The sequence below is a fragment of the Phalacrocorax aristotelis genome, chromosome 11 (genome assembly GCF_949628215.1).
Source record: "Phalacrocorax aristotelis chromosome 11, bGulAri2.1, whole genome shotgun sequence".
NCBI lineage: Eukaryota > Metazoa > Chordata > Aves > Suliformes > Phalacrocoracidae > Phalacrocorax > Phalacrocorax aristotelis.
Window position 1 is genome coordinate 21446824 of NC_134286.1, and position 26415 is coordinate 21473238.

Below are 26415 nucleotides of genomic sequence, written 5' to 3' on the forward strand. Positions count from 1 at the left end.
CGTTTTGTACCAAGTTCTCATCCGTGCTGTAAAGTGCCCATAGAACAACATGCTCCTGCTCCCACCAGGTGCTAAAAGCCCTCTCTCCCGATCACGGGGGACAAAAATATAAACGGGGATCATTCCTGGAAGCTTCCCTTGCAGTTTTGCGGCGCCCCGAGCAGGCAGCGAGGGCAGGCGCGTGGCACGAGCATCGCCAAGGGCCCGTGCTGGCTGCTGGGGCAAGCTGCAGAGCGAAGCCTCCACCGTGAGCCGCCCCAGCCCAGCCAGCCCAGCTCGAGAAGGGCTGCGGCTCTCCAGCACAGCGGCAGCAGCGGGTGGAAACACGGGGCTGGCTCGGGGCTGCCAAAACGTTGGCAGGTTTGGCTGAGCCTGGCGGGAGGCAGGAGCCGCCCTGGGGCAGAGGGAAGGTGATGGGACTGCATGAGCAGGCAGCTTCTGCAGAGGCAAATGCCCTGCAGCCATGAACATCCAAGCACTGCCTGTGGGGATGATCTTCATCCATGGTACTTGCTTATAAAAAGGGGGGGGGGGGGGTTTAATTGCTTTTGTTGCTTTCTACCTTTTCTTCACTAATTTTCCAAGATGCTTCAGGTAAGCCTCGCCTGAGATGTGGTGGTTTCATTGGAGGAATGATGGGTCCATCCAGACGCTCAGCAGATGCTCCAAATGTTTCTCCACTTGATTTTTGGACAGGACAGTTAATCCACAGCGGCTGCGTCCCTGCCGAAGCGTCTCAGCTGCCAACGACTCGTGCCGAGGGCTGCGCCGGCGCTGCCCAGGCTCACGGGGCCGCAGAGGCGGGGCAGAGCCCGAGGACGCTGACCGTGCCCGCGAGGTTCCGCCCTTCGCAGCGACGGTGGCACCTTCTGGGGCAAACCCATCGACGGCTACGAAGGCTGAGCCGTGCCGGGTGTTTGGCCTCGCTGAGGACCTATTTTGCCCGTATCAGAGTAAAGGAGAAGGCTGGATTTGCAGTTCTTGGAAATTCTGGTTCATCGGACACCCGGCCGGTCGGTTCAGTCGGGTCACGCTTCCAAGGTCCCTTCCAGGTATAATTTGATTGTACAAGGTGTTACAGCATTCTTGTACAAGCGTTTGGGGTTTAGGGAATTTATCTTTAACATACAAAGCCTTTTTAGAGGTGGTCTTAATATCCATATTGATAGGGAAATACTGGGTTAGTTGTTCCGGAGCGCCAAAAAAAAGGGCTAGCAAGAAATCTACAATATAAAGACAATTTTATTGCCGATAAGCTCTTAAAACTCATTTTTTTTTTTCCTGTTTCAGTAGGACCTTATTCTTCCTGATGAAAATCCGGTCATAGCATCTCTCATTAAAAATAAAATTATTTTGAAATAAATAAATATATAAAATAAATATCATATACATTTTATAAATAGTTTTGTCCTTATGCACAGTATCCATGCTTACATCTGCATAATGTTCCTCGCCCCATTCCCACCCCAACAGCAGGAAAAACCCCACGCATCAGGACCAGTCCATGTAGCATCATCCGTGTCGCAAACTCCCGGGCTGCTTAAGCAGGGTACCGTTCCCAAGGCTTGTTCTTAGCAGGTCACCATCCCGAGCTTAGCAGCAGCATCTGCAGCAGTTCTGCGGTCTCTTGTTTTCTTTCCTTCTCTCCATTTTTAGCTGTTTCTTTATTCCTCCCCACCCGCCCCCTGGGGATCAGGCTTTTCTCACCTGCTTGTTCCTTTAAGCAACCGTAACATTGAATATTCGGCCTCTCTTGTAGCAACCGGGTAAAGAAAGTGAATGAAAACAAAAGATTATATGTAGGGTTCCCTCCCTTCCCCTACCCCCGCCCCCATAAATAACCCAGGATCGATATACGCTTGAAACAAGGAGGAACAGCAGTGTCTGAATTCAGTGTAAGTGCTTTCCTATGGCATCTACACTTACAGGGACGATGGAATGACTATTAATATAGTGCTCTGGGAAAAAGCTTGGGAGCCCAAGTATGTACACTGGCGGGGCCGCTGCAGGGAACATCACCTGTAGTGGAAGAGGTCTCTGTACGTCGCAGGTATTTTGGCAGGGTCCACAGGCCTGGGTAAGAAGTGAGTGAATTTCTGATGTCTCTTAGTCCTGTACCCCTCTCGGGGGGAGCCGTCCTTGTTCAGAGCCACGTAGTAATGCCTCTCCGAGTCGGGATGCTTGTAGAGGGTTGAGGCATATGTGTTGTACCAGTTCTCTTCAAACTGCTCTCGGAAAACGCACTCCCGTGTGAGCTTCTTCTGCGTTGGGGCGGTGGCGGGAGGGGAAGAAAAAGACATTTGTGTCAAAAATTTTTTAAAAGTAAGTCTTTTCTTCTTTCGTTCACTTTATTTTCCTATAATTTTCCTAGCTTTGACCTCCTTCTGGCTCCCCTGAGGATGGGGACTGCGCCCCCCGGGACATTTCCCCTGCGTGAGAGCTGGAAATGGGCACAAGCCATGCAAGCCGCGACCCAAAGACCTCTGAAGCTGGAGGAGGAAGGAGATAAGAGGAGGAGGAGGAGGAGGAGAAGGTGGGTGTACATTTTGCAAAGGTGCCCCATAAAAAGCGAAAACAGTGCCACAGCAAAACCCCTAAACCTGAGAGCCGGGTCTCTGCGATCGGGGCGTGAGTTTGGAGCTTGCTGGGGTGGCCGTGGCGCCGGGCAGGGCCGTGCCCTGTGCAGCCCCGTCCACAGGTACCACACAAACCCCAAAACCACTCTCCTCGGTGAGAGGCAACCCCGGGAGAAGCAGCGGGCAGCGCACCTGAAGGGTTTAAACAGGAGCGAGCACTGCTTTTAAAGTTCAAGGCACATAACAGTATACACTGCCGCGCGAATGAAAGCATTCCTCGGGCCTTTCATCTTCTGAAGCGCCAGATAGCTGTGATGTGAGGCCATAACAAGACGCGGGGAGGTCTGGGTTGGGGAGCAGCGCTCCGGGGATGTCTAACCCCGGGGAGGATTTACGGCGGCGACAGATGATGTGGTGAGCACGTGCCAGCCCACGGCCAGTGCCTCCCACGCTGGGCCGGGGAACGGATGGCACTGGTGGCACCGCAGCCACAACCGGCCTTTCCCTCCGGCGCTTACAGCCGGGGTCTGTGGCAGCGGCCGTGGCACGATGGCTTTTCTGTCCATGCCCATCGCTTCTTCCCTCTCCCTCCCATCCCCGCCACGCCAGCTACAGGGCCGTGCCCGGCCACAGCGAGGAGCGGGGCCGTCGCCCTGCCCCGCGAGGGCACGGGTGGCTTTGCCAGCGCCGCGGAGGGACCCGCCATCCTGTCCCATCGCACCCGGGGATTGCCAGGGGCATGTGGGAGTCCTTTCAGATGAAAGGCAGCCTGCAAACGTAGGATGCTATAATATTACAAACACTGCACCTACCCAGTAAACTATTCGGGTAGGGAATGTGTCTTATCTACAGCGTACAGAGTGCTAAGTAAATGTTATTGCCCGCAGTCGATGTTTTGTAACACGATCCAGGAGCTCACCTGCGCTCAGAACCTGTTTTGAATGTTTTGCTGCTAATTAAATAAACCCTGAGGTGAGCCCTCCAAAAGCCTACACCACAGCCCTTGCCATCTGAGACCTGGGGAACCGAGAGCCGGGGGTTTCTCTTCCCAGATCTGTCAATAAATACAGGCTTTTTTTTTTTTTTTTTCCCTTCCCCTAGGATGCCATCTACTCAGAATATGTTGGAGACTGCTGACCGGCTGAACTCACGTGCTGCTGCTTTGCCCCAGTTTACCTGCTCTTCACTGGGCTGTCTGGAGGTACAGCGTTGTGTAAAATGTTTGGAGGGCATGGGGTGACTCTGCAAGGTGCCATTTATTTCTTTCCAAGCTCTGGGATGTCCCCACCGAGCCCGACGCCGTACAGGGCAGCGCACAACGTGCTGCCTGCGACTTTTGCTGCTCTTAGTCATGTTTCTGAAATCGGTGGAAAGCTTAACAGCAACGTTGGCCCACGGTTAACAGGGCCAGGCAGAAAAGCTGTCTGTCCCGCGGGGACTCCACGTGTCGCCGCAGGCATGGCTGGCTCTGGCTATATCAACACACAGATCAGGCAAAATTGGCACAGAGGGAAATAATAAACTTGCTGAAAATTTAAAAATACCGCTGTACTGTAATCTCCTAAAATACCATTGTAATGCTAATGCTGTTGTTAGGCGCTGTTTTATGGACCTTTAATTAAGAATACTGTAGTGGCTTTCGATTTTGAAAAGCCATCATTGTACAACCCACGTATCCCAGATTTTAAAACTCCAGGGTTATTTGGGGACCTGGCTCGTGACTTCTGCACAGTCTGGATGGGCGGTTTGACTGCGTCCCTGCAGCGGCCGGTCAGCGTATTGCCTGGTGTACACGATGCAACGACAGAGAGAGCTCCCATGATTATGCCTTCAGGTCAATTCTGTTTCCAGATGAAGTGTTGTAAAATGTTATCCTATTTTTGTTCCTGTGTCGTAACATGAGCAGAGGCCCTAGAATTTAATTAACCCATCATGAAACTGTTGATTCATAATCAGAGCCGCAGGGTTTGAAAGCACAGAAGGGAACATGCAGGCTTGTGTCCTCCTTTTCAGCAGGCACGAGTAAAAGCTGCCTCTCCAGGAGCTGCTGAGCGGCCTCGGGGTTTGACAGGAGGGGTGCTGCTGCGTGGGCGTAGGCTCCAGCCCTGCTTTCTAAAGCGTGCTTTAAGGTTTTTTGTGTTTTATGGAATCCTGGTGATTTTGCTTTTTATCTGTCTTGCACATTAGTAATTTAACCGCTGTGTCCACATTTAACTTTTGCTTAGGGTAGATGTTACTACAGAAATGAAGTGGAAAAAGAACAGTTGTCGGTGCATGCTAGTATTTGATTATCTTGTATAAACATCAGCAACTGCATCCTAAATAGCAGAAGGGTCTGTGGCAGACCCTCCTCAGATGGGAATGGGAGGAGAAAAGATGATGGAAACCCGTGGTTTACTGTTACTGTTTGCTAAGCAAAGGTTTTCTGAAGGCTTCTCTATATGGAGAGTACACGAGCTCGAATTTCTACACTGTGAGATTGATCTGGTCTGGTTAGAAGCAGCATGTGCCTTCCGCTTTGGTTTAAAACTGGTTTATTTTATTTCATTTTAAATTTACTGTGATCCATCCTTAAAAATCAGTATCCTCACGCAGGGTACTGCTATGATCTAGAAAGAGGCATTACCAAAAAAAAACCCACACGCGGGTGAGGGGTTGAATTAAAGGCAATGGGGCATCTGAAGAAAAAGCACCAATGAAGTGCAGCAGCTACAGAAAAGGAAACTTAAAAATGGCTGTCTAGAATGCAGTTAATTTTTCAAAATAGAAATAATTCTTCTAGCTAACTAGAAATAACCATTTGGTATTAAGTTGAGCTAAATAACTAGGAATTGAGTTAAATTAACCTGCAGGAAGCACCTCTGCCCAATTGTTAAGGCCTGACATTTTGACTGCAAGTCTTAACACTTAATTAAATAGAAGGAAGCAGAGAGCTGTCCTACAGCAGCACAGGATGAGGCAGCATCTGCTACAGGTGATGTTACGAAGAGTTTGTAGGTATTCAGGAGTTTGTGTGGAGTGAAAAACTGACAAGGATTTTACACTTGGGTTTTGGCAAAAAACGGAAAATTTCAGTCTGAAAATTATGAGCAACTCCCATAAACTCCTAGAAGGAGTTGTAGAGAATGTTATAATAAAATAACACTCAGCCCATGACTTCAGTTTCTGTTAGTTAAAGAGCTATAATATACATGTACAATCTGCAGGTAAATGCAGATCCTGATCACGTGGAGAATAACACCGATGTGTTACTCAGGCAATGAAAAGACACAAGCAGTCCCTGGTTTTATGCTAAATTTCCCCTCTGCCTTTAGTGGACCATTGCCATGCTGTTTCTGAAGGACAAAACCTTGACAAGCCCCCCCAGCTCCCCAGGCACTGCCCCAAGCTGTGTCCAGGGGCTGGGCACCACCACGGGCTCTCGCCACACAAGTGCATCCTCCCTCCACAACCCTGTTTCATATATATCATTTATGTTTACCAACAGGGGCATCACAGGTAGGATGGAGGTATGTGGCAGCCCAAGGACTCTGGAGGCCTGTGACGGGCACAGCTCATGACACCGATGAGGCTGCCCCAGCCGGTATTGCTGTGTCGGTTATATAGTGTTGTGATCAGCACAAAACCTTAAACTTACCGACCCATACAGCTCGCCTCTCTCATTCATGCCGAGGTAGAGTCCTGAGTCCACCCCACGGATGCTCACCAGCCCCACTGCCAGGCTAATAAACTCCAAAATCCCTAAAACAGAAAAGCAGTCCAGATCATACAGAGAATAAAACCAACACGAGGCTCCAGTGGCAAACACAAACCAGCCCTTCCCAGCCATTGCAGAGCTTCCTACAGACCCCGTTTCCCTTACTTATAACGACACAGTTGTTAAATCTATAGCGCCGTATGCGTGCGATCTTCCGATTTCCGCTCTAGGCTTCTCCCCAGCCCTGCAAATTTGACTTGCCCACGAGGAATTACCTTCGCTAATGCGAGAAGGTTTGCTAGGTTTTGTTGGTTTGGTTTTGGGGTTTTGTTGTTTCCTAACTATCACCAAGAAGACAGATGTAGAAACTTGTGCCTGGCCCACTAGAAATTTCAGAAGGCTGTTAACCACGCTGGATTTTATTCTTCACTGAAAGGAGAGTGATTTTTGTCACCACAGGGCTTCTGGTTTGAGGCGATAGTCCCGCATGTTTAAAAGTGCTAAGTTCAGTAACAATAAGCAAAAAGCACTAGAAGAGATGTCTGTGAGGGCCATCTTCCTTCTGGCACTCCAGGGATGTACTGGCCACCCCCAAATGTATATACAAGCTGCAGGGATAAAATCCAACTTCAAATACGCACAGGTAGAAATGCATCTTCCTCTGCAGCCCTTGGAGCCGGGGAGCTGCCGGTCCTTTCTCCATTACTCCATCTCCCCCTGCCGCCATTCCTGCCAGAAACCCCCTCCTGCCCCATATGTCCTGCTGCCTGCCCCAGCCTCATGCCAGCCCCTTCCCAGTCCAGCAGCATCCGTCCTAGCCATCCCCAACCCTGCAAGAGCAAGCGATTTACCCATGGGCTTCAGCCTACAACAATGGTGTCAGATACATGACAATCATGAGGGGCGGCAGCCTCTTTTCCTCTGGCAAAAAAATGAGCGGGTCTGCCACGCTGCCTGCTGCACCCCCGCTGCCGGCAAGGGCGACAGCAGCTGTTTTGGTGGAGGACAGGCTTGTAATAGGAGAACCCTTTGTGAAGCACTTTAAGAACAAACAGCTCCCAAGTAGGTACATTTTAAACTGGTTTGAACAAAGCCAACATCACAAGTGGTGGAGACCTTCAAACTTCACAGGAAAACCTCCTTGAAGGCATTAGTGGGACTGTGTTAGACTCTGGATATCGATATCACACGCTCCCTAGCTAGAGGTCATGGGCAGTCTTTGCCTGTGTCCAGTGCTGAATTAATTAGCTGGGAAGCAGCAGCAGAGGAAGGTTTTCACCATCCCACCTAACGACTGGACAAGACGTCTCCATTGACAGGAGGACAAAGTTGCTCTAACCTTTAGCACGGCTCCAGGTCTCTTAATATAGCTCCCAAACCATCCAGTCCTGAGCAACTGCTCCTCTTAAAAGTATGCCTTGAGTCTAAAATCACCGCGTGACGAACGGCCACCTGAGCCGGCTGACTTCAGTGGCAGTCGCAGCTCCCGGTCACTCCTCAGCTTGGGGCGTGTGTCTTCTGCTCGGCCAGGCACGGATGTGATAACTCTCAGACGATAACTGTGTCACCGTCTAAATATAGGACAGACCAGACGGCGATGGACGCCTCTGTCCCTCTTCGCTCAGCGCAGACTCATCAGTCAGATGCTGGGGGCTAAGCGGAGTGCAAGAATTAGTCTTCCTACCTTATATCAGGCTTTTGGTCCTCCTTTCGTCCTGCCTACTCTGGGGCTTGTGCATTGGATCCAGCCTTCCCTGAAGCCAGCGGGTGTTGGGTGCGGGGGGAGATGAAATATGGACTTGGGAGCAGCAATTCCTCGAGACAATCAGGGAAGCAAACGACAGAAAACATGCTTTATGGACCAGTGCGGATGTTTTCAGGGCTGAAATGTGCCCAGCTACACACCCCAGCCTGGGGACACATACTGCCATCAGGAACGCCAGGAGCAGGCAGGGAAGGCAGCCTTACCAAGCCAGACAGGCAAACCAGGACCCTGGCTCTGGCCAGCCCACTCCCTGGTAGTTCCTGTGGTTTCTTATCTGAAAAGAAGCATGAGCAGGGAGGGAAGAGGCAAAGGATGAGGGGTGGTCTTCTGCCTCTGCCACCCACCGGTCCTGACACATGGAGGGAGTTACTGGAGTGCGGTGTGCTTCCGTTGTCCTGTCTGCAGGACAGACATGACGACAGCCACTGTTTGAAGACGAGGGACTGAAGTGAAGGAAGATTGACAATTAGAGAAAGTGTAAGAAGTAATACAGGGGGCAAGGAGTACAGGGATACCCAGAAACAGGGGAGTCTTTTCCAGGCTGGAGGCAAGTAGATGTTCAAGTGAAAAATATCTGATAACTGGAGAGCAGTAAATTAACCTTCCTATAGGTATAAACAGTCCTCAGCACCAGTGTATTTTTTTTTTTTAATTTGTCTTCTGTCACCCCTGGGAAGCAGGAAGACGCTGCTGGTCCCATGTAGAAACCAAGGGATGTCTGAGGCAAGGAAACCAAGGGCTTTTCTTGAGTATACATACAAGCACGCTCTGTACGTGGTACGTGAACCCAGATCTCTAATGACCTGGTAAGGAGCAACCCAGGAGCAGCATTAGCACCTTCCCTCTCTGAAGGAGTGGGTGAGAAACCCCTCATCTGGTGCAGATTGGGTGAATGCTTGCTGGATTTGCAAACAAAATGTCTTCCAGGTGTGCCCATGACAATCTCTTCGGGCAACGTCTCTTGCAGTATTCCCCTTTTCTGATCTTTGAGTGGCACTTAGAGACGTACACAGAAGACGACTATGTTGAAATAGCATTAAGAACGTAACTTAAACCCACAAAAGTCAGGAGACAGAATGAAGGCTGAAAAAATGTGGGCGGGTATCCATCCTGTCCTTAACTCACTCCAACTGCTAGACAAAATTGCAGCTTCGTACATCTGATCTCTAGCAGCACAGGGAGCGGCCACTGGGGCCAGCTCAAGAATTTTCTTTCCAATTGTAGCGGTGTATTTTTGCGGTAGAACATGTTTTTTTTTTTCCCTTTTCCTTTTTTCTTTCCCCCGGGACTTGTCTCTTTTTTCGCACGTTGATTATTCATTCTGTTTGTTCCTTGAGCCTTTCTAGATCGTATTTGGAGAGATTTGATTAAGATTCCGACTGGATTCATTTACCACCAAAGCACTGAATGATCTCCCAAGCTTTGCCATGGCCGGACCTGCACACTCTCGCCTTACTATAAACCATCCCTCAAAGAACAATTGAGCTCCTTGCACCTGTCTCTTCTTACATGACTGTATCGAGGAGCAGGGGTACAGAAACATCAGATGTTGTATTAATGGCTACAAACCTAAAGCTTCAGCTAAAAACCTCAACAACTGTTCAGCAACAGGTGCGCTATGGTCTGAATGGCAAAATCTACAGCAAAACTTTCTCTGGAGGTTTCATCAGCTTCTTTAGGAGGCTGTTACAGAGCCGTTAGCAGGTCCGTACCCAAGAAGAGCTTCGTTTGCTGCCTTTATTACTGTGCAGTACAAACTCAAGGCCTTTGTCTCTCCTCGATTGCAGTTAAGAGTAGCACCGTTGGTGTCACTTGTTTAACGCTGCTGTAAAACAGACATGAGGCAGGAAAGGAGCAATTCCTCCCGGCAGGGGTTTTCCTGGCGAATTTATCTCGGTTTCATTCTCAAAGGACTCTCATGGAGGCGCTAATGTCAGTCCAAACCCCCTCCAGATTTTGACTGTCCTTCATTTCTTTGTACAGGAGGGTTTTTAGCAGATGCAGTGAGAACAGATATGTTTTTGAAAATGCTTTATTCTTTCTGGGATGACTTAGGTGGAGCTGCCAGTTCAGAGAGCAAATTTGGGCACTTCTCTACTGTGAGAACGAGCTTTCTTCCAGCGACCCTGGAGGGCTTCACAAAATTTTGCGTTAAGCCTCCTCTAGGAAAAATAAGCTGCGCTCCATTGTTCTTGCACGAGTCGGTATTTTTACAAGTATAAAATATCGCATTCCAGAAGACAGGTGTTACTTAGGAATGCTCCAGTCCTCGACAGATGAGAGGGAGTAGTTACTGTGATTGCTCAGGCATCATGGGTAGATGATGCTGCTGCCTCCCCTGTGTCCTGTGGGCACATCCCCTGAACGCTGTGGTGCAAAAGAATCCCTCCCTTAGCCCTTGCTACTGGGACCCTGGTTCTCTGTTCTGCATCACAAGGCTTTAGCTCTTGCTTTTCTTCTCTGGAAGACTTGGATGTCTTGCACATCTGGTAACTCTTGGGATGGCTGCGCATGGGAGAGCGCAGTTACTGTCCATCTTTTCCTGGGCCCCTCCCAGTACTAGGAGATAGGGATGCAAAGTCCGGTTCCACCCTACATCCCATCTGCAGCTGGATACGTGCCTCTCCTGCAGTGTTGCAGCCATCCACAGAGCACATTAATTATCTGCTCATGGTATCAGGGAGCACCTTCCAACCCCGTGAGCTTGATCCACCAAACCACCATTCTGGATGTCTAAGTTTTTTCCCCAGATGCCCCCAGGTTTATGGCAGCTTTAAACTGGTACCCTGAAACCCTCGTCCAGCTCTGTATCCCTCAGCACAGTTTTGTAGTTCCCCAGAATCGCTCAGGCTGCCTATTTCTGTAATAAGTTACTGCTTTCTGACTGCTGCATGCAAAATTTAGGAATGCATTGATACATGACATCCTAATACAAACCATACCAGTAACATTGGAATTTAAATATTCATGGCTACTGAATGCAGATGGTGAAGACTGTGTGCCAATACATTATTGCTTTGAGTCTCTGCTGAAGCGAGGTTTAGTCCAAGTTTATCTGAACATGAGGATTCCAGTCTAATCCTTTGGGGCTTTGTCTTGCAATTACAACAAATAACTATTTATTTTACACCGCCTCTGGGAAAACCCTGAAGCAGAAAACTATAATATTTTATATCTGAAGTCTGGTCTAATTTACGTAGCTGGATGCTGACTGCTAAAACACTTAGGGAATGCCAATGTTTCGATTTATTGAATGCACTGTGTGACTTAAGCTTAAGCATGCAAAATTCATGAAAAGTTTTAGCCCACTTAATGCGTTTTTCCAAAGTTTGTTTGGAAATACACTCATTTTACTCCATCTTTAAAAAAAACGGATCTGAGACAAACGCTTCCATTTGCAACTGGCTGTTTATTTGTCTAAAGGTAAGTAAAAAGAACCGATAGGAATACTACGTGGCAGACTGAACTAAAACCAAACAGATGCAAGGGTTTGCTTTCAGTTTCTTTAAACGTGGAAACCCATCACGTACTGCAGCATGAAAGGTTAGATGTGTGTCTTTCGGGAGGTAATTAAAGAACGCTTGCCCCGCGAGCCTATTAGTACCTGACTCTGACCTGCGGGTTACGACTTTCCTGTTGATTTAGGCAGGGACATGCTATGCACACACCTGGTGTTTATGGAAAGCGCAGGATGGAGATAAGCTGCTCCAATTGTTCCAAAAACCTGTCTTAAGCTACCAACAATAGCAGCAGCAGCGGCATTCCTGAAGTATCAGAAAGGACCGGTTGCAAACAAGAAAAGGCAAAAAAAGAATTCCCTTCCCTGAGGAGTTAAATCACTTGAAAACTATAAAAAGTCTTGCGAGCACTTCTTGCAGCCTGTTGACAACATAGCTGAGATCACTGGCAGGGGACTTGTTGATAGCTTACACAGACACCTGCACTAGATGCTGAAGTAGCGGGAATTTTTCTTAGCTGTGCTCAAACTTACTGTACTTCTTTGCCTGTGGCTTGGGATGCATTTTTTGAAGATTACATACAGTCTCATTAGAGATCCCTGCTCTTGTGTGACACCGAGACAGGCGCTGTGTCCCGGGCGGCAAGGTAAATCCACGGTGTGCTGCCTATTGTTCCATCTCCTCCTTTCTCTCCGAGGTCCCCTAAGCGGTTTCCCCCCCTCAGCTTCCCCTTTTCTTTCCAACAACCTCCCCAAACCGACCTTCTGACACCCATCCAGCCAACTGATCCCTGCCCGCTTTGGGGAGATGCTCTTCTAATGAAATTCACGCAAGTAAGAGAAATCAGCTCACAAATAGCTGCGGAGGCCAAAAGAAGAAAAAGAAGAAAAAAGAACAAAACAAAACAAGCTAGGAATTTCTTTTTCCAGCGCGCTCCCTCCTTTCTTTTGCCTCCCTCACCACTAATTTCAGAGGCATGGCTACAGCTGGCCACCCCCCTTTTTTTTTTTTATTATTTTCTTTTTTTAATTTTATTTTTTAATTTAACCCCCCACACACTAAAGCACGTTTTTGTGCACCTGCAGAAGGGTTGAGCGCCGGGAGAGTAGGAAATTAGAAATAAAAACTCCCGCATTGCTAAGGAATGAGCACATTTGTTTAGAAGCCTAATTATATCCGTCCCGGGATGATTTATATTAGCGGGGTAATTAGTTCTGGGCGTGGGGCACCTGCTCCCGGGGCCGGCCGGGCTCCCCCCGGCCTCAGCCCCGGCCCCGGCCCGGCCCGGCCGCCCCCCGTAGCGCCCCTTACCGAAGCGGCTGTGGTCCTGCCGGGTGCCGTGCACCGTGCCGTTGGGGAAGATCTCCAGGTGGAAGCCGGTGCGGCAGTAGAGCTGCCGCCGCCGCAGGATGCCCTTGAGGTGAGCGAAGTCGGTGGGGGAACCCCGCTGCAACCGCCCCTCGATCTGCCCCAGCCGCTCGTTGAGGAAGCCGGGGGAGTCGGCGAGGGGCAGCCCGCCGCCCAGCGCGGGGGGGAAGCCGTGCAGGTCGGGGTCCAACGCGCCCAGGAAGCCGCCCACCTCGGCCATGGGGCCGCGGCCCGCGGGCGCGGAGCGGCGCGGAGGAGCGGCGCGGAGCGGAGCGGCCCCCTCAGAGCGCGGGCTGCGGCCGCCCGGCCCTGCGCTGCCGGCCCCGGCCCGGCCCCGCGCTCCCCGCGCCTCCCATAGCTGGATGTGTCCCGCCGTCGGATGCAAACTGCACTTTATATACGTACACACTCCCCTTACATTGACATATTGGATATTTAAATGCAAGCCACACCTCACTGGCATCCCCTTTGGCTATTGCCTTTTTTTTTTCCCTTCTTCTCTGATCCATTTGGCTTTTTTTTTTTTTTCCTTTCAGAAAAAAAGCCAGCTTCACTCCCTCTTTTATTATGAAAAAAAAAAAAATGGCAGGAAAAAGCTACACATCGCAGTGAGGCATAACAGCTCTTGGCAGGTCCCCGTGAAGCCGCCGATGAAATCATGGAGCCCCCGCACGCACCCGGGGATGCGGCGCGGCGCTGCCGGCCCTTCGCTGCTCCCGCCCCGGCTCCCCCGCACCGCCGGCAGCCTCTGGCCGTCCTCGGCGGGGGTCCCCCCGCAGCCGCGTCCCCCCCTCGGGCCCGGCGCGGAGGCGGAGGGTCGGGCCGGCTCTGTCAGTCAGGGCCGCCGGGTCTGTCAGGGCCGCCGCCTCGGCCCCAGCCGTGTCCGCCTCCCCCCCCCCCCCCCCCCAAACGGACACGGTGGAAAAAATAACACGTGAAGAGAGGGCTCGAGACGCGTTTTTCAGATGAAATGTGTAAAAATTGAAAGCCATCTTTTGGAAAAGCGATCCCGCGGGCTTTACGGCCGGCTTTACAGGCGGCGGGAGGTGAGGGAGGGCGAGCGGCGCTGCCCGGCTCCGCCGCGGGCTCCCTCCCCACCTTCCCCATGTTGGAAACAGGTGTTTCCGCGCTCTCCCCGGTCCGCCGACACCGTATCTGTAACGGCAGCTGCCGGCCGCGCTGCAGACAGACGCAGGCGGGCTCGGGGAGACGTGCGGGGCTGGGGGGGGGGGGACGGGACACACGGACACAGGGCGGGAGGGAGGCAGCGAAGGGCCCGCACCGCCGCCCCCCTCGCCCCCGCCGCTCCCCGCCGCCCTGCCCGCCAGGCGGCGCTGCCGATCACGTCACGGCCGGCCCGGGGCGCGGGGGACCCGGGGTGGCCGCCAGAGCCGCCGCGTCGTCGCCTTCCGTCGACGGGGCGCTGAGGAGGCCCCGGTAGGCTGGGGAGTCGGACCGGGCTTTCATGTCGCTGAAGTAAGGTGTCGCCCACGCCCTCCTTCGTGCCCCGTCAGGGACCAGAGAGAACCACGGACAAACCCCCCGAACTGCCCCCAAGCCACTGCGGCTCCTCCGAGGAGCAACAGCGGCCAGAGCTGAGGTATCGGCCATGCCCCCCTCAGCGGGTCTCCACCACGGTGTATCCCCACAGCGGGTCTCCCCTCAGTGGGTCTCTCCCCTCAGTGGGTCCCCTCCATGGCGGGTATCCCCCTCAGCAGATCTACCCCATGGTGGGTATCCCCTCAGCAAGCCTACCCCATGGTGGGTCTCCCCTCAGGAGGTCTCACCCCACAGTGAGGTTCTTCTCCCCAGATCTGCCCCAGAGGGAGAGTTAAAAGGACCATGGCATGGAGCCTCCTCTCCCCACAGGCCCAGGCTGGGCTCTGTCACAAAGATATGAAGGAAATTGTGATATTACGGTGTGGAACACCCACACGTGTGTTTGCAGTGGGTGAGGAATCTGGTTTTTAAATGGGGGTGGGGGTGGTTTTTCCTGTCAGAGCTGTGGCTGTAAAAGGGGTTTATTTGATGCAGAACTTGACACGTAGAGCCTAAAACCGTGTTTTTTTATAGAAATATAGTCTGCTCCAGAGGTAGTAAAATCTACAGGAGTGTGTTTGTTGGCTGTTTGTTTATCATGTATGGTTACATGGAGATACCACTGTCTGAGGAGTTTGAGCGTCCCACTGCAAAGATTGTGGTTTTATTTCTGTAGTATCTGTATGAAGACTCAGGTGTGATGCGGTAACTGAGGGAAATAACATGCCTTGGTGAAAATGACAGAGGTCCAAATGGAGGACACACAGACACAGTGATGGGACACCCCAAACCTGGAATTACTATTATAGATGTAATCCTGTAAATGCTGTGAATTTAATGCATGAAATTAATATAATATGAATGATCCCACTACAATCAGATACGATTTTCTGGAAAGCCTGGTTCTGCTGAAGTAAGTGTGAGTTTTGCCTCTGGATTCATAGCGGTCACCTTATTTCTGAACATGTCTGAAGGTTGATCCCAGGGGTATTAAGACAAGAGGAAAACAGTTTCTTCATTGAAGGACTAACTGAACTCTGCGGAGGCTTCTGCTGCTGACTTCAATAGCATAGCCTCTGGATCTGTTACAATAGCCTTAAACCCAAATCCATACAAGCACTTAGAGGAGCACTTAGGATACTGAAAAAGGTAACAGAGTCAATTACATTACAGTAAAATCCAGGATAAAGTAAAAAAACACAAACCTGCGTGCTTAACTAATGTATAACAAAAGCAGCGAAATCCCCCATCTGTGCTGACATTCCTCACTTAACTCTCACGATTATGGTCAGCTTTTGAAGTGTTTGCAAAACATTTTATTGAGAAGTTGTACAGCCAGGTACTACATGTTCTATTTAGGCACAACAGGATGCGGAAAAGGTAGCTTTCTCTTCTCTCTTTTTTGTCTTTAATTTCCTGGATTATTTATGTTTTTACTAAGCCGAGGAAAAAGCAGAGAGATTTGGATCCTGTATTGTTTGAAGAAAAAAAAGCATGCTGAAAGCTACAATAACTCCTTCAAAAGAAGAAATGTTCAGCGATTTTTTTTTTCCCATGTATTACACAGAATACAGTTCTGCACTCAGTAATTTCTTGAAGGAGGACAGAAACTTGCATACGATAACATACATAATGTGTGACATGATTATTTTTCTGCTCTGCTTTGTTACAGTTCCTGCGGTTCCCCAGGTTTATTCTTTGATTACATGTTGTATTGTCTCCCTTGGGAACTGAAAGGGTTACTGCCAAACTGCTTTGCCTTTCAATTTACAGAGAATTAGTAATGTTATTTATAGTCAGTTTGATAAAACGGACCTTGCAGACCCCTTCCCCTACACCCTAGAAGTGTATGTTTAACAAGGTACTAAAAACATGAATGATTTTTTTTTGTAAAATCATTACTATTCATGGAGAGCAGCCACATTTGATATCTGACTATAAAATCAAAGGAAGAGCAGGACTGGGGTCAAAGCAGTAAATCGATTAGAAAAGGATAAGATAAATAAATGCAATGAGCAAATCTAGAAACTGCATATCCTCTGCCTGGGGCAATTCCATTTAGTATAGAAAAGATCAAGACAGCTGAAAAAAATTTGAAGTAGCAATGTCTGTGAATGAAAAATCAGATGTGAAGAATATCTGAGGATAAAGAAACAACAGAGCCTTGAGCTTTGGTAAATAATACCTCTACTTCCTTAGCACTTCCCACCTTGGGATCTCAAAACAACCTACGTTCACAAACGAATTAAGACTCACAACCAGGGTCACTGTGCATCTCCTTTTTCCCAGGCAGTCTCTTTTTCCACTAAGAGATGTTGTTCAAAGGATACTCATGGCTTTCTGTATTTGTTTGGGTTTTTGGATGCATAGCAGCCCTGCTGGAGCAGTAGCTCTGACCAAGCTTCTGTATATCCAGAAACCAGACACGTCCACCGTGCATGCAGGGAGCCCTTCTGCCTTTTGTTGTGTGGCGACCATCTGTGCCGCACATGCAAGGAATGTCTGAGGTTTCCTGGCAGATAAATAGGGCAGCCTCCTTTGTGAGGGGGTGAATAAACAAATTTTCTTAAGGGGAGCAGAGGATGGTTTATTGGTTTTTATCTTTGATTGTTTTTACTTAAGCTAGTGTTATTACTATCTTTTGTGGTACCACTTCCAGGCCCTAGACCCCTGTTTGTGCTGGATACTGCATTAAGAAGTGCGTAACAAACCAGAGTTCTTGACCTGAGGAATCTCACTGCTCTGTCCTGCAGAAGGATTTCTGATGGAAGGCAGCATGAATGAGGCAACAGAATCTCAGTCGATGTATAGAGAAGTACGTATATATTTTTGTGGCAAGTTTAGAACTGGCGCAGAAGCTTCCTTCTAAGGGTCTAAGGACAAAGCTGCAGACTTACCTACCTGGGTCTTGGGAGCAGATGCTTAAATAAATGATGTGACTTTCAAAAGAGGAAGCACCCGCCTTTTGTAGTTATTGTTTATTTTGGTGTCAAACATGGATCTGCTGGTTTTAGAAATCCTAGTATGGATTCACAAGTAGGAGGCAGAAGCATTTTGGCTCGCCTCTGACTCCCAAGAACCCCCATTTGGAGAGAACTGCTGTAACTGAGATCTGTAGTCCTCAGGGGAACAAGTTATGGACAAGCATGTGCAAACAAACATCAGAGCTTTGTTGATCCTTGTTTACACAGTTTTGCCTTGGTGCTGTCCCATCTGAAAATGGCAGGTACTTATTCTCCCTGAAAAAATTACCCCTTTCCTTGGCATGGGTAAGCACAGGTTTGAGTCCTGACTCAAATTATTCCCACTAATACACCTCCAAGTACTAGATGCTGAATGAGGAATGGGGAGGGCTTCTTTGTTGGGGTAAAGTGGTGCATAATACAGTTGTCTCCATTTGTAATTTTTTTTCATGGCATTTGGGCTAGAATAACAGGGCTACTGAGTCATTTGGCCTTCAGTATTTGGCCAAGTGTGCCAGAGAATACGTACCCGTGTAATTCTACCCCTCAGTATATTACACACCAATGCAACTTGCCATGCGGCTACTGATTGATGCACAAGTTTTCTCTCCACAGTGTTTGTATCTCGCATGTACTTTTTATGTTGTAGTTTATACTGTAATTTAATGCCAAGACAGCAACGTTCCCTTCCCAGCTGTTGAACCAAGGGGCATGATAGAAGTTAGAATAAGGGTATCCTGGTAAAATCCCTTCATTGTTGTCTTCTTTTTATTTTTTTTTTCAACCATGGTTTGGCAAGCAATTAAGAAAAGGGTGGTAAGTGATGTGTTATCAGGTTTGTCATCTGATTCGTAGGCTCGTAGCTGCTAGGGGGTGGTGGCGTGTGGAGTTAGCAGTGAGTCACTTCCTTCTCTGCTTTCACTGATGGAGAAGGAGAAGATATGGAGGCCATTCAAGTTGCAAAGCATGTTCAGGATGATGGACACTGTAAGGAACAAGATCTTAAAGGTCTGATTCACTCTATTGTTGAAGGCTGACCATGACTTCAAATTCTATCCTAGACCTAGAGCATGGCTGGGAGTTTTAATCTGTGTTTTAAAGCACTTGTGCAGGGTGGCCATATTCAACAAACTCGATAGGCAGTTACTTCAGTAGTTCTCCAGAGTTTCTTAAGCTTGAAGCTCTCAGTCACCAGGATGCAAGTCACTCTGTGGCTCACAGCTGAAATTTGGAGCTAGTTCTTTCTACTGCATTTGTCTCTTTTGCTGAAGTTGGGTAATGAAAAGGAGGATAACATCATAACTCCTCTGTGGAAAGCACAGACTCAGAACATACCTAAGGAAACATGAAAGCCAGTTCTAGCCCTACTCAAATAAAAGACGCTGTCATTTATTATGCTACTCTTCTAAGTGTGTGCCTTTTAACCATAGCAGCCTTTTACAGAATTGCCCATGACCCTGGAGGGGTATGTGTTTATATCTGCATTGGTTCGTATTGGTCAAATATAAAAAGGAGTCGCAGCAAAGGTCTGTCTAGCCCCATATCCTGCCTCTTGATAATGGCTAATAACTTGTGTATGGAAAACAGGACGGGTACAGAGTGATACTTCCTTCAGTAAACCCTCCTGGCTTCCACTGGTTTCTGGTCTAGAGACCTTCCTGAGCTGTATCATTGTTTCTGATATTCCTCGATGGACCTTTTTCCATAAAATTGTCTAATCGTTTTTTTTTTTGAAACCCACTTGTATTTTTGGCTGCCATAACATCCCTTGGCAATGAGTTCCACAACATCATTAGGCATTGTGTGAAAACGAACTTCCTTTTGTTTGCTTTTGAACCCGCTTGCTGCCTGCCAGTTTGAGTTGGTGCCCTATTTTTTCTGTTAAGGCTACTTTAAAATAATCATTCCTGTTTACCTTTTCCATGCTCTAACATCTTGTCTAGAACTTAATTGTTATTCTCCTTGTTTTCCAGGTTGAAAGGCTCTGGCTTGCTTAAGTTTTCCCTGTGCTAAGGCTTTCCAACATCTCTTGCAAGGCTTTGCCACACCATTGGTCTTGCCCTTTCTGTAGCTTCGTATTTGCACAATTCCTGGAACTGCACTCAGTATTGCAGAGATGGGCATGCTATGGATTTGTACAGAGGAATAATGCCATTTTCTGCTTTGTTCTCATTCTCCTAAAAAATCCTAACAGGAGAGGTTTCCCAGCTGCTGATACTGTGCTAATCTTTTTGGAGAACTATCCACTTCTGCAGGATTTCTTTCATGACTGGTGATAGCTGATTTAAAGCACAGCGAGAATGGCTTTTTCTTCATCCATTACTTTTCGTTTATGAATTTTGAACTAAATTTACTATTTTAACACCCACTCACTGAATACATTTTAGGTTTCATCTTTGGGAATGGCTTTGTATCGGCAGCCGCCTACCTACAGCATTTCCAGATCATTTATGGAACATGAAACAGCAGCAGTCACATCACAGGCCCTATTCAGAGGCTGCTGGGGCGCTCCCTACATCACTGATGCTGAACGCCTATTTCTCTTCATTATGATCTTTTTACCAGCTATTGCCACTTATTCTCTCTTTCATTCGTCTTGCTGTAAGGCTTGTTCATGAGCTATATTTAGAATCAGAATCATTTAGGTTGGAAAAGACCCCCAAGATCATCGAGCCCAACAAATGCATGCCATATTTCATACCATAGTTAATAATCTGGCAGTTTCCCATGTGGTACCTGTGGGGATTATCAGTTAATCCTTATATCATTTTGTTATTTTCATCTCTGCTGCTGCCTTAAATTCATTCTCCTTGCAAAAATGCTGTAGGTTTCTGTATTAAACATAGATCAAAGATCCATTGAGCTTTCTTGCTCTCGCCTTATCACCTGGGAGCGTTTTTTACATACCTCAGTCAACCCTCAGTACTGTGAACTGTTCAGACCGAGGCACAGTTTTACACATTGGAAGAGTTCTGTGTTTTCTGTGGTCAAGCTGCTTTGGGATTTTTGGCCCAGTAGCTGAACCTCTCCATATCTCTCTTTAAGGGTAGCAACACTGGTTCTCTCACTGGAGAACTAAAACTGAAATATATTAGTGAGGTGGAGTTAGGAAGTCTGAGCTAAAAGTTACTCTAGAAGTGGGTGATTAGATGAGACATCCTAAAATACAGGACAGAGGGACAGAAAAGGGAAAAATAAAATAAATTAAAAAAATATCTTTTCCCAATTACGCTAAAAAGCTACAGTTTTGGCATTTTTGATGACTGAAGCTTTTCAGCTTAACTGCTAATGGTTCATGTGAGTGACATTACTCAAGTTCATTTATATAGTGCTGGGTTAATTTGTATAGTATGCTCATAAGGAAACACATAAAAATGTTTTAAAATGTAAATAACCTGATTTGCTAATTATTCTGCAATTATTATTTTCTGTATATAAATTCTTTATACCTTACTAGGTTTGTTCTTTTCTCTAATGAATGAATTAATTAAAATACAGCATTATTCTCCTGTTGTCAAAAAAGCAGCCAGGTACTTTGCAAACTTGACGAGATAAATGTTAATTGTATGAGAATTCCATGACCAAGCAACCAACTGCCCTACAAATCACGTTGTTTCATCACTATATCTCTGTAGAGAGGGGAGCTAACTGGTTATGAGAACCACTGTAAAGGCATATTTTTGATGAGTTCTGCAAGTGGCCAAGGATAGGGAGGACATATTCAAGAGAGCACAGTCTCGCTTACATCTGATTGACACCCACTGAAAATGTGCGTTAACCTCCTTCAGGAAGAGAGGAGTTTCTTTTCAGGACAGCTACTTGAGTTTCATAGCATGAGTTTCATTAAAATCTGTCGTGAGCACTCAGGAGTTAACAGAATCCAGTTTCTATAGCATTAACCTTACACAATTGCAGTATTTAGTAATCACAGTTCAGGTAGATTGAGTTTCATGTGAGATCTCAAAATATTTATTTCGCATCATCCTTTGCTGTGTTTGTGTAGCATCACTGTTGCCTTTCTCCAGATGGGAACATGTAGGAATGCAAAGGGCGGGTGGTTTGTTCAAGGATGTGAGAATCTGTCTTTGGTGCACTTAACTGGTGCCTTACTAGCGCTTGTGTTAGCTGTGCTTTGGTCTGAGTAGTCACCTGGACTGCTAGCCTTCCCTAATACCATGTCTTGCAAGGAAGTTACCCTGAGGATGTGTAGGGCCCTGAGCAGCAATAACAAAGTGAGCTGGCTGCAAAGCCTTTTTTGTCTGGGGATCCCGTAAGCGAAAGACAACCACATCCTGTGGTTCTTTGTGCTGAGGAAGGATGAGCCTCACTTATGTTTTTTTTCTCAGTTAACTGTGATAGGATTTATCTGTCCTAAGTATGGGAAGGGGGGAATGCACAAAGGCTTGGTCTGCATCCTTCCTGACAAGAGGTTCCAACATCAGAAATGAAAGCCTTGTTTTGGTGTTGAGAGCTGGTAGTTCTGGTCCCGGGTGGTATAGCTCTGGCTGACACATCACCAGCCTCAGGGTTTTTCCTGCGGATGGGGAGCAGAATTCAGGTTGACACTAAGAGTGAGGACAGAAGCACAAAGCTGAGCATAGCTGAGATGAGACCTCAGAAGTCTGGATTCTCAAACCTCTGTGTTAATAGCATGGGATATTTATGGCCTTGATAAAATTAGGGAAGAAAGATGAGGAGCATCTTCTCAGGCAGTAGTCTAAAAATGTTAGGAAATCCTGTTGCTGAGGTTTTCTAAAAGATTAGAAACTTCTCAGACGTCTTTCTCAGCAATAAATGTGCCAAAATGTGAAAATTAAAGTATCCTTCTCAGGAATTGGGAAGCATCGGTGTGTCGATCGCTTTGACGATCTTGCTGATGCCTGGGCTATGGTTTAATGTAGTCGGAGTCTGGTTCTTTCATTAGAGAAAACAGAATCAAATGCAAAAATGAAAATAAAATAATACTGCTGCAGCTTTCTTTGTAAACAAATCAGAAACCCTAAGGCCAGGATAAGAACACAGTGGCTACCAACTGGAATAACTCAGCTTAGGCTTGATAGAAGGAAATGATAGGTCTCGAGTATATGCTACCTCACAGGAAGATTGTAATGAAATCCAGCCAGCTTCAAGAGAAAAACAAAACCTATTGATTTTATTCCAAGGGAAGAAAGAGAGAAAGAACAGATGTATGGAGTCTTCTGTCCACTTACTGCAATCTGCAGTGCTGATTTAGAAACAGAAAATGGCTTAGTTTTCTTTTCTTCTTCTGTAGAAATGCCCTGGCTTAGACACCAAAAAGATTCAATTTGGGGTAATAGAGAGGAGGGGGAAACAAGGACCTCACGCAAGAACTGACCTAAACTCTGAGGAGGTTTGTATAATCTAATTTACAATAAAATGGTATTTACAATGTTATCAGACAAAGCTTAGCAGTGTTAAGTTAAACAGCATATAATGTGATTAGTGGGGGAGTCATGCCCATGATGTCATACACATTCTCTGAACTCTTGGAATGGGCAGATAATGTCTCAGGCATTTATTCTCTTGTGACACGTAAAAAAAGCTCCACAAAGATTCGGGGGGATGGGAAGGAAATGTGCATGTACACATGCTCGGCAGCGTGTGCGCACGCACACGCGGCTAGAGTGGAGCCGACACGCTGTAGACGGCTTCTCCCTTTGGCGCAGAACTCGACCTGTGGTTGCACCCTGCTAGCATAGTGCTGTGTAGTGGTTAAAACAGGCCTTTGGGAATAGTTTAGAAGCTTTGAGTTCTATTCTTGACTTTGCCACAGCCTTGGTTTTTGACCGCTAAATCTTCTTTGCCTCTGGTAACTCCATTTTTAACTAGTAAAGGTAGTCAGCCGTATCTGTAAAGTGCCCTGAGTGAAGAGCTGTATGTAGATGGAAACCACTGGCATTCTGTTCATTATGCAGAACAAATACAGCTAGACCACAAAGAGCTTTGCTGTAGATAACAGCAAGCAATTTCACAGATAGTAATGGCCCATTCATAGGAAAGTAAATCTTTATCTTTCTGTCTCTCTGAGGCATGCAAAATGGTATTAAAAATTTTGGCTAGGCTAATTGATCTGGTAAGCAATACAAATCTCAGCTACAAGTTCACATCAAAGATAATCTAAACTGTATTTATTTTAAGGTGTGTTTTGGTTTAAAAAAGCTTTTGCTAAAAGCTTCAGAATCAGGCAAAGCTCCCCTTAAACTTTAAAATTACCATAGTGTTTGTGAAAGGACAGATTCTGGAGTAATTCCATTCAGGAAAAGTATTTTACTCCCCATGTCCACCAGGGACAATGAGCTTAGAATCTGGCCGATATTACTTCATGCATGGTAATGTTTAATGGAAACACGAAGATGGCATAAACGTTCTTTCTGTCATGGTGTGAAGGCAGTATAAATTGTTTAACTCCAGCGTAGAGGTTGACTAGATAGTATTCCTGTTTTCGGTGGTGCGTGGAATTAATGTGGGCTAGACTAGAGCTCGAATGGGAGTCGCAGGTGTGGAGAATGAGACGAGGCCTGCAGACAGAGCTGAAAAAACTTGAAAAGTGGTGGGCAGGAAGGAACAAGTGAGCTTGGAAACTACGGCTCATGCAATGTCAACTTTATTATATATTAAAATCAACTGTAACGCTTGTGTGATACCCATCTTTTATCACAACAAGTCGTCATTGTCTTGGCTGCAACACTGATGTATGTTTATGGCATTAGCATGGTTTCGTTGAGAAACATGTACATGACTTTTATTTGACTGCAGAGGGATGCCATCAAGAATAAATCTTTGTTGTTCAGAAAAGGCAAGCCAAACTTTTGTCTGTGTGGCTGATAAATCAGGAGCAGGGGCCAAGTGTAATATGAACAGAGTGGAGCATTGGCCAGTCTGATCAGACATGCGGGATGTACTAATAACAGCAGTGAATGAAAGCAAAGCCTACAGGTAGACACGTTTTAAATAATCAAGGCTGACAGTTTTACTACAGTAGCACAGTTTAACACTTTCTAGGTATGTGCTACGTCATATGTGCTGCTTGTATTAAATAGTTTGCAAGCATTGCACAGCTTATTTAGAGGAGAACTTCTATTTCAGGCAGTTTTATGTTTGTTAATGTTTTTTTTCCACTCTTACAGTTATTAAAAATGGAATATCTTATTGTTGCAGATGCTATTGCCAATGGATGACTCTGAGTGACGTACCAGAATGGCATTTTAAAGATCTAGATTACACCTACAGAGGACTGGCACCCCAGATATATTCTGAAACACAGAACATTTCCAGGAATGAGTATTTCTGATGCTCCTTATTAAAACCACGTACCAACAGTTACCTGATACCTGGGCAATCAGTGAAGCTGTGTGGTGGCAGATGGCACGCAGTACCTGGAGTCTCGAGAACCAGGCTGGGTTACGGACACGCTGCATTACTGTGGTAAGAAGTCCTGTCCTGCGCTTCGGTTTAAAAAGTAAACTGAGTAAACCAAGTAAACTCTGTAAAAAGTGGGGTGTGATGCTTTGGATAGCTCCTGGCCTAGGAAAAGTGGTTTGAATGGCTAGTGACAAACACCAATTAGGGACATATGCAGTCCTTAAAGTAAAAAACTTCACAAACTGTAGAGCCTGAATATCTCAATGAACAAAATGCCTTCCTCCCAGCTCTCACAGGAAGCCAGTTAATTGGTAGGCCAATAACTATAATGAGGCAGAACCTGGGGTTTTGCCTGTGTATAGTGAGATCCCCCCTTGGGGCCAAACTCCTGTTCCATATTATGAAAGCAGTAAAAGGTCCCCTCAGCAGGTGCTGCATAAAGGCATTTCAGCTTTGCCTTTGCAGTACTGGAATTGCCAAGCTATTGCTTTCCTGAGTCTCCAAATGAATTCCCCAACTCAATGTGGAACAGCTGTGTGATAGATACAGCCTTGAGAAAAGGGGTGGCAAAAGAACACAACAAATGGAGATTTAATCAAATAGCACAGGGCTGCAAAACAACATCGGCATGTTTCTACTCAGCTTTCCTTTGGGTAAGGGAGACCCTCCCAGTATCATAGTTCAGAGAAGAGAGGTAATATGTGATCGTATGCTATTAAGGGCCATATTGTGTGGTGAGAATAAGTGAATAACATTGGCTGTGTTTTCATTAACGCAATGAATAACAGCATGATTTGCCTAGAATGATGTCCAACAACTTTACATCCCAAAGAAAGAACTTTCTTTTAACTGCCTGTGTACTGCTACTGTCTCTGTAGAGCTTGTGAAGAAGTGGTTTACCAAAGCACCTAGGCTTTAGCCATTTGAGCCAGGAAGCAAATTAGAAACTGCAATGAGGTGGGATGAGTCTGAGAGGGTGGAAGTAATTCTTCTAGTAGAATTTAATTAGGGGAGGGTAGCATTTCTCTTCCTTCACATGTGACTGTGGAAGTAGTTGCTTTCTTCCTTATTGAAGCCTTCTGGAACATAGTTTGTGCAAAAAATGCTTTCCTAAGTAAAAAATTATATTAAGGGCCACAAATGGCGAGAGTTACTGTTTTGTACTTGTCCTTAAAAATGGTACTTTTGGCTGTGCTTTTATTTAATACTTTTTGAGTGGAAAGTTTATTGTGTGTCAAGTCTACCTATGTGATTTTCCAGAGTGCTACTTAAGAGCTTTTTGGAAGTCTGTCTACCTCGTCTACTGACTATACCTGCTTGATCTGAGTCATTTCTTAGTTGTGTTATATCTAAAATATAAAATAGACAGGAAAAAAAAAGTAAAGCCAAAGAAGAGTTTGTAACAAAGAGAATATAGCTAGCTAATTACTGTGGCAGGACAACGTCTTAGAAAAATCAACACCATTACAAAGCTGCCATTTTTTTCTTGTTTCCATGTCATAAAATTTCCTTGAAATCTCTTAGTTTTGAGTGTGTATGCACTTTACAAAGTGATCAGAAGCTAAACGGCAGCATCTGTCAGAGAAGATAAACGACCTACCAGCAAATCATCTCAGTTAAAAGGAAGACAAAAATCTATGGGGTAGGGGAATGAGTTTTAAATTAG

At 46.7% G+C, this 26415-nt stretch overlaps 1 protein-coding gene across 1 annotated transcript; it reads right to left on the bottom strand.

The window, feature by feature from the left end:
• Nucleotides 1–1230: 1230 nt before the first annotated feature.
• Nucleotides 1231–13410, bottom strand: FGF16 (fibroblast growth factor 16). The gene is made up of 3 exons (XM_075106259.1): nt 12808–13410; nt 6214–6317; nt 1231–2261 (listed from the first exon to the last, which is right to left on the bottom strand). The coding sequence occupies exons 1-3, from the start codon at nt 13325–13327 to the stop codon at nt 2016–2018; spliced, it is 870 nt and encodes a 289-aa protein (XP_074962360.1). The 5' UTR covers nt 13328–13410; the 3' UTR covers nt 1231–2015.
• Between the last annotated feature and the right edge of the window lie 13005 nt (nt 13411–26415).